This window comes from Tursiops truncatus, chromosome 13 (assembly GCF_011762595.2).
Source record: "Tursiops truncatus isolate mTurTru1 chromosome 13, mTurTru1.mat.Y, whole genome shotgun sequence".
Taxonomy (NCBI): Eukaryota; Metazoa; Chordata; class Mammalia; order Artiodactyla; family Delphinidae; genus Tursiops; species Tursiops truncatus.
The window spans coordinates 34965433-34985784 of NC_047046.1; the positions used below are offsets into that span (position 1 = coordinate 34965433).

At 38.1% G+C, this 20352-nt stretch overlaps 1 protein-coding gene across 1 annotated transcript in view; it reads right to left on the minus strand.

The window, feature by feature from the left end:
* Positions 1-3134: 3134 nt before the first annotated feature.
* NDC80 (NDC80 kinetochore complex component) overlaps positions 3135-20352 on the minus strand; it is a 53138-nt gene continuing 35920 nt past the window's right edge. Inside the window, exons 14-17 of the mRNA XM_004320745.3 lie at positions 15236-15328; positions 14582-14712; positions 13645-13747; positions 3135-3557 (exon numbers count right to left, since the gene is read on the minus strand). Coding sequence (XP_004320793.1) covers positions 3420-3557; positions 13645-13747; positions 14582-14712; positions 15236-15328 — 465 coding nt within the window. The 3' untranslated portion in view covers positions 3135-3419. The remainder of the gene's footprint in view (positions 3558-13644; positions 13748-14581; positions 14713-15235; positions 15329-20352) is intronic.

The window sequence follows — 20352 nt, forward strand, 5'->3', positions numbered from 1 at the left end:
TAATATTTAACTAGTGGTGACTTTTTCTTTTAAAGCAGTGCACCTCCAATTTTAACGTACATAACGTACATACGACAACTCAGGGAACTTTTTTTAATAGTAATTTTTTAAAAAAAGATTTATTTATTTATTTATGGCTGTGTTGGGTCTTCGTTTCTGTGCGTGGGCTTTCTCTAGTTGTGGCAAGCGGGGTCCACTCTTCATCACGGTGCGCGGGCCTCTCACTGTTGCGGCCTCTCTTGTTGTGGAGCACAAGCTCCAGACGCGCAGGCTCAGTACTTGTGGCTCACGGGCCTAGTTGCTCTGCGGCATGTGGGATCTTCCCAGACCAGGGCTCGAACCCGTGTCCCCTGCATTGGCAGGCGGATTCTCAACCACTGTGCCACCAGGGAAGCCCTTAATAGTAATTTTTAAAAAAATTTATTTTATTTTTGGCTGCGTTGGGTCTTCGTTGCTGCGTGCGGGCTTTCTCTAGTTGCGGCGTGCTGGCTTCTCATTGCGGTGGCTTCTCTTGTTGCGAACCACGGGCTCTAGGCAGGCGGGCTTCAGTGGTTGCAGCATGTGGGCTCAGTAGTTGTGGCTCACGGGCTCTAGAGATCAGGCTCAGCAGTTGTGATGCACGGGCCTAGCTGCTCCGCGGCATGTGGGATCTTCCCAGACCAGGGCTCGAACCCGTGTCCCCTGCATTGGCAGGCGGATTCTTAACCACTGTGCCACCAGGAAAGCCCCTTTGGAGACCTTTCTAAAATGCACATTTGACTTCTGATTTTGATTTAGTAGTCAAAACTATAAGACTTCTAGAATAAAACATAGGTGTAAATCAGTGATGCTGGCAAAGATTCCTTAAATACTACACAAAATGAAGAAAGTATTTTTAAAAAAAGTGATAAATTGGGTCTCATCAAAATTTAAAACTTTTGTTCTTCGAAAGACACTATTAAGAAAATGAGAAGGCAAGTCACAGACTGGGAGAAAAATAAATATATAAAACATATATGGTTGAAAAAAAAGCACATGAAATGATGCTTAACACCTTTGGTCATTAGGGAAATGCAAATTAATATCACAGTAGATAGAACCATACACCCTTAGGATGGCTAAACTAAAACCACACAAGTGTGGTTAAGGACGTGAGCAACTCACACGCTGCAGATAGGAACATATGATACAACCACTTTAGGAAACATTTTCTAAGTTTCATGAAAGTTAAATATGCATCTAGCATATGTGAACTAGCCATTCCACTCCTAGGTGTTTACCCAAGAGAAATGAAAGGAAATGTCCATGCAAACATCTGTACATGAACGTTCATAATGACCTTATTTATAATAGCCCCAAACTGTAAACAACCCAAATGTCCATCAACAGGTACATGGATAAACAAACTCGATATATACATACAATGGAACACTACTCAGCAATGAAAAAGTATGAACTACTGATATACAGTGCAACGTGGACCTCACAATTTTCTGAAAGAAGCCATACAAATGTACATACTATATGATTCTATTTATAGAAAATTCTAGAAAATGCAAACTAATCTATAGTAATAGAAGGGAGATCCGTGCTTGCCTGGGGATGGGTGTCAGGCAGGTGTCAGGTAGGGGCAAGAGAAAGTATTGCAAAGGGCAACGAGGAAACTTTTAGAGGTTTAAGATATATTCAGGGCTTCCCTGGTGGCGCAGTGGTTGAGAGTCCGCCTGCCAATGCAGGGGACGTGGGTTCGTGCCCCGGTCCGGGAGGGCCCCGCGTGCCGCGGAGCGGCTGGGCCCGTGGGCCGTGGCCGCTGGGCCTGTGCGTCCAGAGCCTGTGCTCCGCAATGGGAGAGGCCCCGGCAGTGAGAGGCCCGCGTACCGCGAAAACAAAAACAAAAACAAACAAACAAACAAAAGATATATTCATTACCTTGACTGTGATTTTGATTTTATGGGAGTGTATATGTATGTTGGAACTTAATGAAAAGTTTAAATATGTACAGTCTATGTCAATACACTGTAAAAGGTGCAGATTCTGATTCAGTAGGTTTGGGGTGGGGCCAAGGGTCTGCATTTTTAACAAGCTCCAAGGTGATGCTGATGCTATTTCCATACCATGTTCTGAGTGGCAAAGCTCCGAGTCTTTATTTTGTCATACATATATATCACTTGAGTACACAATAGATTCATATAGCAGGTATCATACAGGATAGTGCAGGCAGAATATTTCCAACATTGAAGCAAGTTCTGTTGGATGTTGGAGTCAAGATTGTTGAATACATTGGTAACCATTAATCTTGCCATACCTATTAATTATCTCCCAGCAACGACCTGTCTTTGTTTCCACGCTGTCAGGCTGAATGCCCTCTCTTCATAAAATGTTGCTGGAATCCCGTTCTGTATATTGCTTACGTTTCATTTTACCATGTTCTTCATTCTGACTTATATTAGAGTTGGAATAAAGTTAAAAGAATAGAAAATTCAACTGGAGGCAGATTTTAGTTCAATTTAAGGAGGAGCTTCCTAACAACTTAGACCTGGCTAAAAATCCCACTTTCTAATATGACTCCCTCACCATCCAGAACATTCATGTTTCAGGGCTCCTGTGGCTGTACTCAGGATTGAGCGCAGGTTCAAGAAGCTCAGGGTGGCTTCTACCACTAAGACGCATGACATGAGTAAATCAGAACTTCTCTAGGAATATATTTTCATCTCTAAAATGAGGGGGTTAAACAAGATTATTTCTTCTGATTCTCACATTCCATATTCTTCTACTTACTTCAGAGTAAAGAAGGCATGAAGCCAGAAAGAACTTTAGCTTCTTAGCTCTGGATAAGGAGTGGGTCTCTGTGTCCAAAGTGATTAGGAAAGTTTTTTAGTCAGTCAGTGCCAACCTTTGTATGGTTTATCCCAGGGATTGGCAAACTTTCTGTAAAGGGCCAGATAGTACACATTTTTGGCTTTTCAGGCCACATGATCTCTGTCGCACACACTTAACTCTGCTCTTGTAATGGGAAAGCAGTCATAGATGGTATGTAAGTGAATGGGTGTGATTAGATTTGGCCCACAGTTAGTTTGCTGACTCCTGGTTTAATTCAAAATACCTATTTTTCTAACTATCTCAAGTTAGGCAGAGAGATCATGGGAAAAACACACTTTACTGATGTAAGTTTATTAACTACAGGTACATAATATAATTGGTCTTTCATAACTAAAAGATAACAGTCCAACCAGTTATCATAATTTCAGGTTATACATACCTTAGTTAATGAACTAGATTTATAAAAGATATAAAAATATTTCACGGGCTTGGGAAGATGTGGTCATGAGACTTCATTGTAAGGAGGGATATAGGATATGCTAAGAGATTTTTCAAACCTACAAAGGACATTTCAAAATTTCCACTGTTAATAAAGTTCTCGCTTAATCAACATTTTATCTTCATTCATCAGAAGCCTTAAGCAGAGCAGCTTTCTTCTTATACTTGTCTCCAATCTCTCTAATATTGTCCAAGAGATCTTCAGACGTGTATTCTTCATACTCTCTATCAGCTTTAGCAATCTGCTCCTCAAGATGTTTCTAGTGGAAACAATTAACAATTGTTAATGTAAAAACATTAATTTCTTTTAAAGTGTTTAATTGTGAAATCTACAAATAAGAGTATAACATTTGTAAGAAGAGGAATAAAAAGAATACTCTTGCATCCACCTAGCAGGCTCCTTTTGTGCCCTTTCCTAATCTTATACCCTCTTTTCTCCCAGACACAACCATTCTCCTGAAAGGTACTTTTCTTTATACTTTTACTACACACACACAGATTAAATATATAAACGATATACTAGTTTAGTGGTACCTGGTTTTAACCTTCATGTTTACTGAACAATATTAAATGTAATGTGTTATGACTTGGTTTTTTTTCCACACAGAATTTTGAGATTCATTCATGTTAATGCATATAGCTATAGTTTATTCATATACTGCTATATAACATTCTGTTGAATGAATATACCAACATTTACTTATCCATTTTACTGTTAATGAATTTTTGTTTGTTCCCAGGTGTGGTAGGCTGACTCCTCAAAGGTGTCCATGTCCTGATCACAAGAACCTGTGAATATGCTATCTTACATGGTAAATGGAACTTTGAAGATGTGACTGAGTAACGGATTTTGAGAAAAGGAGATTATTCTGCATTATCCTGGTGCGTCCAATGTACAACGGTCTTTGTAAGAGGGAATCGGCAGTGTGGGAGTCAGAGAGAGAAGACATAAGGACAAAAGAGAGCTCAGAAAGGACAGACGATGCTGTGTTGCTGGCTTTGAAGATGGAGGAAGAGGCTGCAACCCAAGGAGTGCAGGTGACCTCTGGAAGGTGGAAAAGGCAAGGAACTGGATTCCTCCCTAGACCCTCTAGAAGGAGTACAACCCGGAGGGACCATTTTAGACTTCTGACCTCCAGAAATGTAATCACTCAAATCATTTTCTGGTCTGTGGTTCAGATGAACAATACTTGTTAAAAAAGGATCCATGAAAGGTTATAGAGCCACTAAGTGGTTGAACTAGGAAGAAGTGGGTAGAACCTAGGTTTTCTGACCTAGTATTTATTCCAGGATGCTTTTCTTAGTTCCTACCACTAAGCAGAGAAAGTACTGGCAAGCAAGCAGCAGTTCATGTCATTCAGGAGAGATGAGGGGATATAAGATCAAATGTTCTGTTTTCAAATAAATGAAAGCCTATTAATGTGATATTATGAGTTTTTTTTCCCCTTAAACAATTCACAACTGGGAATACATTATCTCCTAATAAATTACCAAGGAATTTTAGATTTAGCAATTTATTTTAGTTTTGGGGCTCTGTACAGCAGGTTAGAGGAATAGTTTTATTGTTAAACTTTCAAGCTATGTGAAAGGTGGAGCTAAGGGAGACTTCATGTTTCTGAAATACTATTTTCTGTGTTTATACGAAATTAACAGAAAGGAATGTTAAAAAGAAACAACTGGGACTTCCCTGGTGGCGCATTGGTTAAGAATCCGCCTGCCAATGCAGGGGACACAGGTTCATTCCCTGGTCCGGGAAGATCCCACATGCTGCGGAGCAACTAAGTCTGTGTGCCATGAATACTGAGCCTGTGCTACGCAACAAGAGAAGCCACTGCAATGAGAAGCCCGCGCACCGCAATGAAGAGTAGCCCCCGCTCGCTGCAACTAGAGAAAGCCCGCACAGCAACGAAGACCCAACACAGCCAAAAATAAAATCAATAAATAAAAAGTCCATAAATATATTAAAAAAAACTTATAAAAAAACAAACAAACAACAGGCTATAAATGGATTCACTTGAGCTAAGCCTATGTCACTAAAAGGGACTTAATACCTAACCTAATTGCAGTTTCAACCTTCCCCAGGAACGTAATCTTTACTGGTCCTTTTGGAATTTCTTGGTCAGCATCAGTGAGGTAATCTGCCTAATAACAACCTTGTATCCCATAAAGGGAGGTGACCTTGCCATCTTGCCTGAAATAATCCTTTTTAAATTTATGACTTCTTTGTCCCCCCCACCCCCTACCCTGCCTTTAAAAACCTTTTCTTTTCTGTAGCTCCTTGGAGCTCCTTTCTATTTGCTAGAGAGGATGCTGCCCGAAACATGAATCACTGAGCAAAGCCAATTTGATCTTCAGATTTACTCAGTTGAATTTTTCTAACAGTTTTGGTTGCAGCAACGAGATCCGAAGTGAACTTCTGATAGGGTCTCAGGAACAATGAGAAATGCAGGTGTGGTACCCATGAAGCCTTTGGTTCATTGTCTTTCTCACTGTTTCTGAGGGCCGTGGGTAAGTTCCTCTCAGTTCTGAACTCTGCTCTATTTGTGTCAAGGCTCCAGATATAATTGGCTTTCCACACGTTTCCTATTTGACTGGAAACTCCAGCCCTTGATTCTGCCCCAAGAATCTATTCACATGGGAACTGTTAGTGGCAGTTCCAAGTTCCCATCTATGTGGAGCCCCTGTCTGCAATCCCATTTGTTGAGGTTTGCTGGCTCAATCCTTTTCCCACCCCCCAGGTGACACATTGGAAACTGGTGTTACCAGCTGGAGTAGGACACGGTCCAACTTAAGAACCAACTGGGTCTGGAATCGGACTGGGTCTGATTTAGGTGGACTGGGTCCAGTGTGAGGCCTCAGATGAATAAAATTTTGTTTTAAGCAAAGGCTATTACTTATAATGGTGATCTTGGAAGAACTTCCCCCCCCCAAAAAAAACACCCCTACAAAAACAAATTAAAAACCCAAACAAAATACCCCTCAAAACTTAAACTAACAGGGCTTCCCTGGTGGCGCAGTGGTTGAGAGTCTGCCTGCCGATGCAGGGGATATGGGTTCTGCCCCGGTCCAGGAGGATCCCACATGCCGCAGAGCGACTAGGCCCGTGAGCCATGGCCACTGAGTCTGCGCGTCCGGAGCCTGTGCTCCGCAATGGGAGAGGCCACAACAGTGAGACGTCCACGTACCACAAAACAAAAACAAAAACAAAAACAAAAAAACCCTTAAACTAACAAATAAAAAACCAAATAAATAGAAATAAAAATAAGATCCTTAAAATCAAAAGAGTTAAGTACACTACCTTCAGACATACCTGCTTATGGTCTCAGAAGCTATAAATATCTACAAAGATGGCCAAAATTTTACTAAAGACAACCTGGAATTTTGTGTCTTGAGGACTTGGCTTGGTAACCATCAGATTGCGAGCCCCAAAATATGGTCTGCCTGACAGAAGTGTGTGCTGAACTGCATTTGTGGCCAGGGTCCTACCAAACTGCCACCAGCCCTCGGGGAAAGTACAGTGGCCATCATGAGGAAAGTTCCAGTTAGATAGATAATTTAAGAAGTGCACTTAAAAAGTACACAAAAGCCTCTAAAAAGCTTCAAAATTGCAAAATAGTTCATTGAAAGGTTTGTTACAAAAGGCTAACGAAAAAGACATAAAAGGCACCTAAAACAAAAGACTAGAAGACTGACATAACTCCTGCTGCTGTCCTTTATCCTCCTTTACTTGAGTATTCATTTAGTAATCCTCTCTCTTTCTACTCTGAAGAGGCTTACAAAACCATAAACAGAAGTAGCCAAGTGAATGGCCCTACAGATTCAACCATATCTGCCTTCAAGAGAGGGCCTCCATATGGGCCCCTCCCAGAGCTGACAGAAGTCAGGGATTTTCTGGTAAACTGCTATATTATTTCCTTGAACAGCCAAGGGAAATGAAAATACTTTAAACCCCCACTCGGAGTCTGCAGATGAGATCCTGGGAAAATCGGCAGAAGCTTCCTAAGGGTAAGAATTCTTACTATAGTCAGATCTCCTGGACCTCTGTCTGTAGTACTCAGTAGAGAGAGGAATATAAAATATCTTTTGCACCATTTTTGGGGATGCCTCTTAATTACAAAATTAATATACAGAAATCTATTGCATTTCTATACACTAATAATGAACTAACACAAAGAGAAATTTGGGAAACAATCCCATTTACCATTGCATTAAAAAGAATAAAATAGCTATGAATAAACCTACTTAAGGAGGTAAAAGACCTATACTCAGAAAACTATTAGACACTGATGAAAGAAACTGAAGATGACACAAATAGTTGGAAAGATATACCATTTTCTTGGATTAGAAGAATATTGTTAAAATGACCATATTACCTAAGGCAATCTACAGATTCAATGCAATCCCTATCAGATTATCAATTGCATTTTTCATAGACCTAGAACAAATAATTTAAAAATTTGTACAGAAACACAAAAGACCTCAAATAGCCAAAAAAAACCTTGAGAAAGAACAGAGCTGTAAGTATCATGTTCCCTGACATCAGATTACACTACAAAGATACAGTAATCAAAACAGTATGGTACTAGCACAAGAACAGACACATAGATCAATGGAACAGATAGACAGCCCAGAAATAAACCCATGTACTTATGGGCAATTAATCTATGACAAAGGAAGTAAGAATATAGATTGGAGAAAAGATGGTCTCTTCATTAAGTGGTGCTGGGAAAACTGGGCAGCTACATGTAAAAGAATGATATTAGAACATTTTAACACCATATATTCAATACAAAAACAAACTCAAAATGGGATTAAAGACCTAAATGCATGACTGGAAACCATAAAACTCCTAGAAGAAAACATAACCAGTACACTCTTTGACACTGGTCTTAGTAATATTTAGAATATAAAATAGACATTTACACACATAGAATATAAAAAAGACATTTACACACACACACACACACACACACACACACACACACACACATACACAACAGAATATAGAAAGAAAATCAGGCATGGCTTTCTGGACATAAGAGAAACGATTTTTGGCCAAAGTCATTTTGTGATCTAAGCCTGGCCTCAGTGCTTGCCCTTGAACAGGTCTCAGTAATTAATGATCTTAAGGGAACAGAAGAATGCAGAAACAAATTGTTATCAGACAAGAGAAATAACAATAGCAAAGGTATTTTATCTGTTGTAAAGACTTCCAGTTCTGTTTCAATGTGGAACATTAGCCTGAAGTGCTCAACCTTCAGATCAACTGGAACCTAAGGGACGATGATGTTGACCTTTTCTGACACTTATGGCTTGAAGCAAGTAAAGTCTGGACTCTGTGGACTGCCCAAGCCCCTTCATGAATACGTATGTACCTTTAGCTTAAAACTTCCCCAACTTTGCTGTTTGGGGAGACACTGCTTTGGGAAAGATCCCTGGTGTTCTCCTTATGTGTTGCAAGTAATCATAAATCCTTCCTTCCCCCAGTCTTGGGCTTGGTTGTGTCTTTTGGCTCGACACCCACCAAGAGGCAAGCCCAATTTTGAGGTAACACTTTTACAGAAAAACTAAAGATATTTGGGTCTATTGGTAAACATGTCCAGTGCCACACACAGAGAAATTTACTATGAGAAAATATGCATTTTTATAAAAAGCATTTATAAATTTGGCAAGCCACAGAATACCAGTGTGAGTCACAATTGTTTACTTCTTATTTTCCACCAGCAATTAAGGTTTTTAAGGGTTAAAAATTCTAATACATATGTAATTAAAGTTACTAGAAATAAAAAGATAGCTGTAGAAGGTTTATAGAAAAGGAATCTCGTGAAAGGAATTTATGCATGATCAAACTGGGAAAGACAGAATGAATTTATTATAAGGATTTAAAAAATAAGCTTTAAAATCAGTAGTGTACTTATGTAAAATTAAAACTTAAATTTCTGGGGCTTCCTTGGTGGTGCAGTGGTTAAGAGTCCGCCTGACAATGCAGGGGACATGGGTTCAAGCCCTGGTCCAGGAAGATCCCACATGCCGTGGAGCAACTAAGTCCATGTGCCACAACTACTGAGCCCGCGTGCCACAACTACTTAAGCCCATGTGCCTAGAGCCTGTGCTCTGCAACAAGAGAAGCCACTGTGATGAGAAGCCCATGCACCACAACGAAGAGTAGCCCCCGCTCACCGCAACCAGAGAAAGCCCGTGCACAGTCAGCGAAGAACCAACGCAGACAAAAATAAAATTAAAACAAAAACAAAAACAAAAACCCTTAAATTTCTTTCATCTGTTAAAAGAACAAAAATTTCTTGGACTATTGGTCTGCTTCTAGTAAGTGATTCAAAGGTTTTTCTTGATCTTTTAAGCAATCTGCCAAGAAAAGAAAGATTTTGTGTCTTGTCAAAATAATTTCCTGTGTTTCATGTTTTTTAAATCAGTTCTTTGATTACTTAAGAAAACTGAGTCTTCCTTATTAAAACAGCTTATTCCTTATTAAAACAGCTTCCTTATTAAAAATAGTCTTCCTATTAAAACAGTCTTCCTTATTAAAACAGCTATTGTTTTGTTTGTTTGTTTTGGCAACTATTTAACTTTCTGCATTTGCCTTCTGTCACTATGGTTAGATAAATAACTTAAGTATTGTTTCACAGTGACCTGTCTGACCAAGTATTTTAAAACCTTTTGATAAGGAAGTTTCCTTGTCAATTCCATTATAATAAACTCTTATTAAATCTTTAACAATGGGCATTTAAAAAAAGTCTTCTGTCATTTCAGACAGTTATTGTTTTCCTCAGATGCTTTTGTAATAGTGTTCCTACGAAAGTGCTTCATCTTCAAGAAGATTCACGGAAAGGACTTTTGAAAAGTACAGGTTTCTGGTAACTTTGAAGATCATAAAAATGAACTGTGTAAGAATTTCCAGAATTAATGGAAATACAGGATTTAAGCAGAACAAGAATTAATGACACGGGACTGAATGAACTGAGGAGGATGATTAAAATTTTTATGACTTTTTGTTGTAAAACATGGCTGGTTTCTTAATTTTTTTGTTTTTCCAGATTTAAAGAAACCTTTTCTCTTAAGCCATTTATGACTTAACAGCAATTGGTAAAGTATACCTTTGTAAACTAAGATGAAACATTTACTTTTTCTCCCTACCTGAACACTCCAGAATTCAGAAACTCTTAAATATTCTTTTCATGGCAATATAATTAAGTTATTTGCATAAGTTCAATATGAATCTGTTCTTGTAACAGGATACGACTGGAAACATTGGCTATATTACCAAGGCTTATAACTGGATTGTCATATTTGACAGAGATGTACATAAACTCAGATGGGACGAGACAGTTTTAAGGTATTAAGTTTGACTTTATGGAGCCAATAAAGCCCCTTGAAAACTTGACCTGGTACCTTGCTTACAAGGTTCCAGCAAAGCAGTCTTAAAAAGAACTTACATGGTCAATCACTATTCTTGCTGCACTTCTGTAAATAACCAAGCCAAATTTAATGCAGACAAATTAGTTTTACTGTGATTACCCATGGAAAAAATAAACAGGGATAATTGTAGAGAGAAAAGTTATGCCTGCACCTTTGTGGATATTAGATTTCAGTCCTGTTAATTGTCTTTGAGGTTTTGTCACATATCTGTAAATTGGACTGGATCCTAAATTCTTCTAGCTCCTCAAATATCTGGCTACAACCCTCCAAACTAACATTTCCAAATTTCTCCTACATTTCTAATTTAGAGTCAGTAATAACAAAGACTGCCTTGAATTTCCTTGTACGAGAATTATAATAGATCCTCCTCACTACCCAGATGGCAGTCAAATTTCAGGGACGTGAATCTCAGATATACATCTCCAGCTGAAGAAGGCTCCACCTGACATCTGGTCCTATATAAACGCTGGAGACCTCCAAATCAAATTGATAGGAAGAGAAGCAGCTGACACTGAGGTAGAATGCTTCCTCCCAAGATGCTGGATCAAGATTCATGCTTTAACTGAACATGAAACCCTTTCTTCTCTTTCTTTCCTTTATTCTGGCATTGGCCTGAAAAGATAATGCCATTATCCGTATCTCCCAGGTCAATGCTCAGGTGGGTAACATTTCAAATTGCTGGATCGGTCATTAAAAAAACAAAACACTCTGATAGGTTCATGATGCAAGAGATCCCTGGTCTGTTTCTTCATTTCTGGTTAATAACCCCAAACTTGGGGAATTTGGCATCCAGGCTCTACACAAAGTGACACAGGCGAGGGTAACCAGAATAAAGCTGCCTGTGTGTTCTACAGATCCTTAAAATTTTCCTGGTCTCAATGGATGTCACATTTCCAGTACTGAGCCACAGATTCAAATGGGAATTACCAGGAGGGATTCATTACTCTGGATTTGATTCCTTTGAGAGAACCCTACCTTCCCTGGGTAGGAGTTACTGCAATTGAGGCTATGATCAGGAACCTCTCGCTAACTCTTGAAAGCATTATGGAATTTGCCGCTAAAGCAACAACTGCCCAACAAAAATCCTTAGACTCTTTGGCTGAAATTGTTCTTGATAACAGGATAGTCCTTGATTATATTTTAGCTGAGCCAGGAACTGTTTGTGCTGTGGCCAACGCCACCTGCTACACCTGGATTACCACTTCTGCGGAAGTTGAAACTCAGTTAACGTAAGATCACTGAGCAAGCCACTTGGCTTAAAAAGGCGACTCTTTCAGTGGGGTCTTTGACTTATTTGGTTTCGATTGGTTTGGGTTTTGGGGACCATGGCTTCAAAGTGCACTTCAAACACTGGGGATTATCTTGCTTATTATAATCATAATGGTCTCCCCAGTGCGTTGCATTCTCTTAAAAGCTTTAAATGCATGTTTGCAGCTGCTAACCAACAAGCAAATGATTTCCCTAAGACTGGAAAATCAGTAAAGAAGCAAAGGGAATGACCAAATCAACAATTGTGAACTTGGAGCTGGGATCTGTGAATATTACATGGATTAAGCAAGAACATCATGACCTATGAATACCACACAAAGCATCAACAAATACTGCAAGCAATAGTTGAGAGTGGTGCTAACGCCTTAAATTTTGATCACGTCTCTCTCAGTCAAGCTGAGAGTGTGATCAAAAGGGGGGAACTGTTAAAAAGGAACAACAGGCCCAAAATGGAGTCACTCGTGCTAAGTCCATCTCACCAAACTAGGACTCGATACCTAACCTAACTGCAGTTTCAACCTACCCCAGGACTGTAATCTAACTGGTCCTTCTGGAATTTCCTGGTCAGGACCAGTGAGGTAATCTGTCTAATAGAATCTTTGTCCCACAAAGGGAGGTGACCTTGCCACCTTGCCTGAAATAATCCTTTTTAAATTTATGTCTTCTTTGTCCCACTCCCCCTCTGCCTTTGAAAACCTTTTCCTTTCTGTACTCCTTGGAGCTCCTTTCTATTTGCTAGAAGGGATGCTGCCCAACACATGAATCACTGGATAAAGCCGATTTGACCTTCAAATTTATTCAGTTGAATCTTGCTTTGTAACAGGAAAAATATTTGTTATTAACACATGCTCTTTCATCTTAATCATAATTAAATCTTAAACGTACTAATATGTTTTCAGTATGTAGAATATGGCCTGGCACACATCATTATATACTGTTGATGTAATAAATATCATTGTATGTTGTTTATGCAAATAAAACAGATTATTTTTTATTAAGGGCTTGTACCTTAAGCAACAAGAAGAGTAACTTAATAATTAAGTGACAGAGTTGCACAACCCTCACCACAATCTTTGTGCCCATCTGCCCTTATTCCCACCCCAGCTCCTGGCAACCACAAATCTACTCTCCAACTCTGTGGATTTGCCTTTTCGGAACATTTCATATTAGTTAGTCATAAATATGTAGGCTTTCACATCTTTTACTGAGCATAATGTTTTTGACATTCGTGCATGTTGTAGCATGCGTAAGTGCTTCTTTCCTTTTTTTGCTGAATCGTATTCCAATATATGGGTATATCATTCACCAGTTAATAAATATTTGGGTTGTTTACACTTTTTGGCTATTATGAATAATGTCGCTACGAACATTTGTCTGCAAGTCTTTGTATGGACATATATTTTCATTCCTTTTGGTGGGTTGATACCTAGGAGTGGAACTGCTGGGTTATATAGTAAACCTATGTAAAACAGATCACTTTACGAAATGCACACTGCTACACAAAATCCTTCTGATAAATTTTTACTAGATCATATTTTCCACAGAAATAAAATTTATCATTTAATTTCTGTAGAAACAAAACAGAAATACATAAAAGTTTTAAAAAGTTTTCTTAGAATGTAGGAAAGACCTTCACACACTTACCTCTACAGACCCTACGTGTGTAGCAACCATCTCTAAAAGACGCTGCAAGTTATTTCCCACTTTTCGTCTTTCTTCAGTTGTGGTCTGCACAACTAGTTGGCATCTGTAGGATAAAAACTCTTGTTTGAATTGTCTAGGACAAAACCTAATATATCAGTTCTAGCTACCTCACTTCTTTTTATATTCAATAAAACCAGGCTGTGATTGGTATAGGTGCTGCTTGCCCAGTGTATCATTCACAAAGGTACAGTTCACAATCATTAAAACAGAAATAAAAACATTTTCAAAGATCCCATGCAAGCAACAGCACAAAACAGCACCAAAACCTCATGCTTTAATATACAAAGCTTGGGAGCAAATTGTTTACCTGAGTCTCTAAAAGGATTGTAAACTTAATCAGGGACAAGACATTAAATACATATGAATGAGGAAATAGGAGTCTTAGGCATTCAAATTTAAATTAAAAACAAAGACGATATGCCAAAGATACCTTCGACTAAGTTTTCTGTCCCTAGGCTACAAATAAGGAAACAAAGAGGTGTGATTTTCTTAAGGATTAAGGTGTGATTTCTTAAGGTTGGATACTTCCAACCTCAAAGAAAGTTTATTTTGTAGTTTTTTTGAGGGCCCCTTAACACTTAAAAGAAAAAAAGTGTATTTTAATATAAATTAACATAGAGCCTATGGGTTAACTATTCAGTCCCCTTCTGACTGAAAAGATAATAGGGGGGCAATAGCTATAATGGTAGCAGAATGTATTTATCTAGGGAAAGTATCTCAAGTGTCTCAAGCTGTTCTGCTTAAGTTCTACTCATCACTCCCTCTGCCCCAAATAGCTCTATAATATAAATTAAAGCAAATAAACTTAGACCTAGTTTTATATAAATGTTAACTAAACTGAAAATAAACATTACAAATCTTGGCAAGATGAACTTACTCCCGCTGAATAGCATCTAACTCATTCATAGCTTCACTGAGGCCCTCGTTAACTGCACTCTCCAGCAGGTGCTTGTGTTTCTCCAAGGACTCCAGCTCATTGGCACATTTTTTGTCCTCTTCCTCAGCTTCCTATCAGGATAAAGTCATGGTTAAGTTTTTTCAGTATTCACATTCTACGCACTCCAGGAGGATTTAAAAAAATGTATGTAAAGCATTTAAAAAAATCAGGTTGCACCATCATTTGTATTTGCAGGATGCTTACTGCTTTACATGTAAGAGACTTTTAAAATGGTCTTTTGGAAATTTTATACTATAAACATAAATGTGACCTTTTCAATAGGCCTATACAGAATTCATTTAGCAGTAATTTCAAGTCTGTACTACAGGAAATATACTGAATCACAAATGCAAGTATAAAATATTAATGGAATACTAAACATGTTCTATGGTAAAATAGCTGAATTCCAGAAAAAAGTCCTCTAGAAAAACAAAATAAAATAACTCCTTAAAATAAACTTTGGGTGAGAAGATTAAACTAAAGACAAGTTATAGGATATAGCTTAAAAATTTCAGTTTGATGTCAGAATAGATGTCTAGTCCATTAACCATGACATGGCTTTGGATAACTTAAACAAATGGGCAAAGTTCTTACCTTAACTTTTTGTTGGTGAAGATCATCCAGCTTTTGAACTTCTTCTTTCAGAGTTCGCACACTTCTCCTGCTTTCTGTGATCATTGTATTTAACTTGAAGAATAAAACTTTGGTTGAGAAATCATAACTACACATCAAAAAAATTTTAACAAGTTATAAAACTTTTATGTTATCAATCAACTAACTGATCGATGTTATATCTTCTAGTTCTTGTGGGCTCTTACCTTTTATTTGTCCTATAAATTTATTATTTCCCAAAGAGAAGTTAATTTCAAGAAGACATGTTTTTTAATACATAATATTTAAATGCAGAGTGGTATAGTAGGGCATTAGTTAGGAATTAAAAATCTGGCCTAATTCTCACTAAAATAAAGATACCAATATCTGTTTTTCCACTAGTGGCTGTGGGAGTACTTTTTAAGATCTCATATATATTATACAAGTATTACATATAATTAATATTCTTATATTAACTTAATAAATACAAATTGTTTTGCTCTCTAGTTTTGAAGTCTCACTTTATTTAGATTTTATCTACTTGAGTTAGTTATCTAGATTTCATTTGTGTGTTCACTTTCTGGGATGTTAAAGAGAACTATTTATATTGATTTTGTTTGATAATATTTGCTAATTGGTTATAGTCAATGCATTCTTCCAAAGAGTAATAAAGTAACTACATTTAATCTTGTTCAAGCTTGAGCTTTAAGATCTGATGAAACCAAAACTGGGAAAAAAAAAAGTGTTTCTAAAAAAAAAAGAAAAAAGTGTTTCTGAAGTTCATTTCCTGTTGACAAGTGCTGATACCAGTTGATATTGGTAATTAATAGAGAATGTTTTTCAGCTAGATGAAGATGATAATATTTCCAACAGGAAACAGAAAATAGTTGACATCTTTCTTTAAAAGGATGATTCTACACATACATAAATTAAAAAAAAATATACCTTTTGGGAAAAATTTAGTGAAACTATTGTTATTTGGCAAAAGATAGGATGGTAAAATGACCAAACTTATTAAAGAAACCTGCACATAGTACTTTTTTTTCCCCTTTTCTTTTCTTGCATATAGTACTTCTCATTCAGTCATCCAAAGTCCCTTGTAAGGGACATTCCTTTCTTATTTACAAGAAGAGAAGAGTGGGCTGGAAAGAATGCTGTTTACTCAGGATCACACAACTAGCATACGCCCAGAACTCAAAACTAACTCTAAGGTCTTTTTCTAATACCACTTGTCTTTCACATTTTAAAGACCAGAGCTACTGAAGCTATAAACTTTGCTTCCAGTCTAAAGATATGCTACTTCTGAAGTGAACAAACTGCTTCATTAAACTCATCTGCAATAAGACCAATCAACACCCAAATAATCAGAACTTCCACTAGGCCCTCCTGGTTGATCAAATGTGTTGTTTACTTTTATCTGAGCAGCTCTATTTTCCATGTCAGCTTTACTAAAGTTACATCAATTAATTAAACATTTTTTTTCCCCGACTACAAAAGTACACATTTCCACTGTGGTAAACAGGGGAAGCATTAAAGAAAATAACAATCACCAATAATTCTGCAATCCCTAAGACCTACTAAGATTTGGCTTCCTCCCTCCCTCCCTTCCTTCTTCCCTTCCTCTCTTTCCAAATTTCCTTCCCTCTTCCCCCCCCCCTTCTTTCTTAGCTCTCAAGTTGCTTATAAGCAAAGAAGATACCATTAATTAATTAGATGATTTTTTTTCTTCTATAATTGAGATGACAGAAGCCACTAGACTGCCTCCAGTCAACCAACCAACCAGCATGAGACCTTTCCTTCTTCCTTCCAGTCAGTTTCAGGATGCAGGGCACACATTTTCTTCATGAAGAGAAGTAACCCCTCCAGCTCTTCTCTGGATCTCATGCCTTTTTATTTCTTCACAACCAGACTCAAATCCATCAATTCCTTTCGTTCCTAATTTTTTAAACTTTACCCTCTTTCCATGAACTCTCTCCCTCATCATTAAAACCAAACAAACCTCTCCCATAAACAAACAAACAAACAAATTACACACAAAAAACCAAAAATCTTTCCCGCACACCACTTTCCAGCTACTGTTCCATCTCCCTTCCTTAGATTCAAACATTTGCAATAGATTTGTAGTAGTCCCTGAAGAACTACCTTTTCGGATTATAGTATCTTCCTCTTTTACCGTTGAAACTCCACCAGTAATATGCTTTCTGGCTCTTCTGGTTCATGAAGTTGCTCTTGCAAATGTCATGAGGAACACCTTTACGGCTAAAGCCAACACGCACCTTTCAGACTTAATCTGAGTAACATTTGTAGTTACTGATCACTCCCTACTGAAACCTTCTTCCTTGGTTTCTAAGACCATGGAAACTCCTGGTTTCCTCTTTAAGTCTTGGGAGGTCCTTCTAATTCTTTCTTATAGATTTCTCTTTCTTTGCTTGTACTTTGGATGTGGATGTTCTCCTAGTATTCTCACCTTGGCTGTATTCTCATTCGCTCACTTAGGAGAGCTCTCTCTCATTCTCACACCTGGGGGAATCTCCTGACTGTAATTACATGTATGCTAAAAATATCTATCTGTATCTATATTATTTCCAAACCCCAACTGCTTACTGGACATTCTCTACTTTGATATCCCAGAGACCTGAAACAGCATATCCCAGCCTGAAATTCTCTGTTCTACAACCTTCTTTGTATTCTTTATCAAGGTTTTAGGACATCACCATTGACAAAGAATCTCTCTTTGACCAAACTACTCAGGATCTTCTGAACTCTCTTCCCAATTAGGCTGACTTTCGGGCGTTCATGTTTGTCTCTGTATTATCCAATTTTAAGCAAGAATCCTGCTAAGTCACTTTAACCAGAATCTCCCATCCCGAATAACTGATCCGGTTCCTCATCCTCTACCACGCCCCAGGTGATGGCTGATCACCTTGGCCTGCCTTCAGCAAGAAACCTGTTAGGTTGGTTTAGCCAGAATCCCCCCTTACCCTGATATTTCCTCTCAGTAATTTTCCATCCACTGATCCCCACTCTGCTCCCTGGCTATAAATTCCCACTTTTCTTTGCTGTATTTGGAATGAGCCTAGCCTACTACAAAACCTCACTGTAATAGCCCCCCCCTTGAATAAAGTCTGCCTTATCACCACTAACAAGTGTCATAAATAATTTTTCTTTAATACCATATACCAAAGCTGGACACCTGGACATTCTTAATTTCTCACTCTTCCTTAACCTTCACATCCAAGTGGACCACTAAATTATGCTGTTTCAATTTTTTTTTTGGCCGCGCTGTGCAGCTTGTGGGATTTTTAGTTCCCCGACCAGGGATCGAACTCTGGGCCCTCAGCAGTGAGAGCGAGGAGTCCTAACCACTGGACCCCCAGGGGATTCCCTGTTGTTTCAATCTTTAAATCTCTTTTCTCCATCCTCACTGCAGTAGCGTTGGTTTGAATCCTTATGGCTCAGAATACTGTTAGATCTCTTGTGTGTCTCTAGTCTCATGTACCTCTAACCTGTTCTTCAAAATGTCAACACTGTGAGCTTACTGAGATACACAGCTTTTATTCCCTTGCTTAAAAACCTTCAATGGTCCCTGCTACCTATAGAATAAAAATTCAACCAGTAAGCAAGAACAAGTAAGTCTCCTCAGAATTAGGTTTTTGTTTCTCCAGGCTTCTCCTCTACCCTACTGATAACTTAAACTCATGGTAATTCTTCTTTTTTTTTTTTTCATGGTAATTCTTTAACATGCCATGCTCTTTGGTCTCTGGGCCTTCTGCAGTAGGGATGTGTGTGTATCCTTTCATGTATCCACTGGCCAACTCCTTCTTGTTATTCATCACTCAGCTCACCTACCACTTCCTTCAGAAAGAACCTTGTGCTTATCTTTGGTGTATTATAAGAATCCACAGCATGCTGTATTTACACTCCAAAAGTATTATGATGAAAGTGATTGTTTTCATGTCCACCTTTCCACACAAAATAAGAATTCACAAAGGCAGATGTTACATCACCAACACTGATTACAGTACAGGCATGTATAGCAGACTTAAAAAAGTTTGCTAAACAAATTTCAATTGCTAATATTTAATTTAAACTTTACACTTTATTCATAAGTATGATTGGTTTAATGTTCTTCTTTTGTGATAATCTTCGTTAGGTTGCAGTATGAGGGTTACACTAGCCTTATAAATTCCCTCCGTATTTATAGTGTTTTCATTTCTCATTTTGTTTCTTCCTGCTTTTTCTTGAACGGTTTTGGCAATTATTTTAAAGTACTTATCAGATTGATTAGTTTTGTTATTTTAATCTATTAATTTCTGTTTAACCTTTACTAGTTCAAATGCTATTTTACCTTATGCCATCTTAACTTGGTTAAACTACTTGTCAAATTAGAAAAAATAGTTTTAGTTTTTAGTCTCAAGCATGTGACGTCACTGATCACTCCCTTTTTTTCCAGTTTTACTGAGATATAATTGATGTATAACATTGCATAGGTTTAAGATGTACAGCAAGATGATTTGATATATGTATATATTGTAAAATATTTACCACAAAAAGATTAGTTAGGATCACTCCTTTCTTGAAAAGTCTTCCCTACTTTGCCTTTTATAGCATATCCTCTTCTGATCATTCTTCAACTATTCTGTCCACTTCTTCTAAGTGCTTTTCCTACAATTTCCTTCTTTGGCCAATCCTTTGCCTCTTTCTTCTACAATTCTCCCTAAGAAATATCACCCACATTGGCTTCAACAATCACATATATACTAGAGACCCTAAAATCTGTACTTTCAGACCCAATATCTCTTTTATGTTCTGAATCTATTGCTTCAACTCCCTTTTTGTTTTCTGTGGTCAATGGACAGCAAGCTCATCTCCCAAGCTGTCCTGGTTACTCCCAGCACTAGGTTTTCCTCCTCTAGGTTGTCCACCCCAGAAAAATGGAAGTCACTGTTGATCCTTCTTTCTCTCCTAGCTTTCTTTTTTTTTTTTAACTTTTTGGCCTGGCTGCACGGCATATGGGATGTTAGTTCCCTGACCAGGGATTGAACCCACACCCCTTGCAGTGGAAGCGCAGAGTCTTAACTGCTGGACCGCCAGGGAAGTCCCCTCTCCTAGCTTTCATT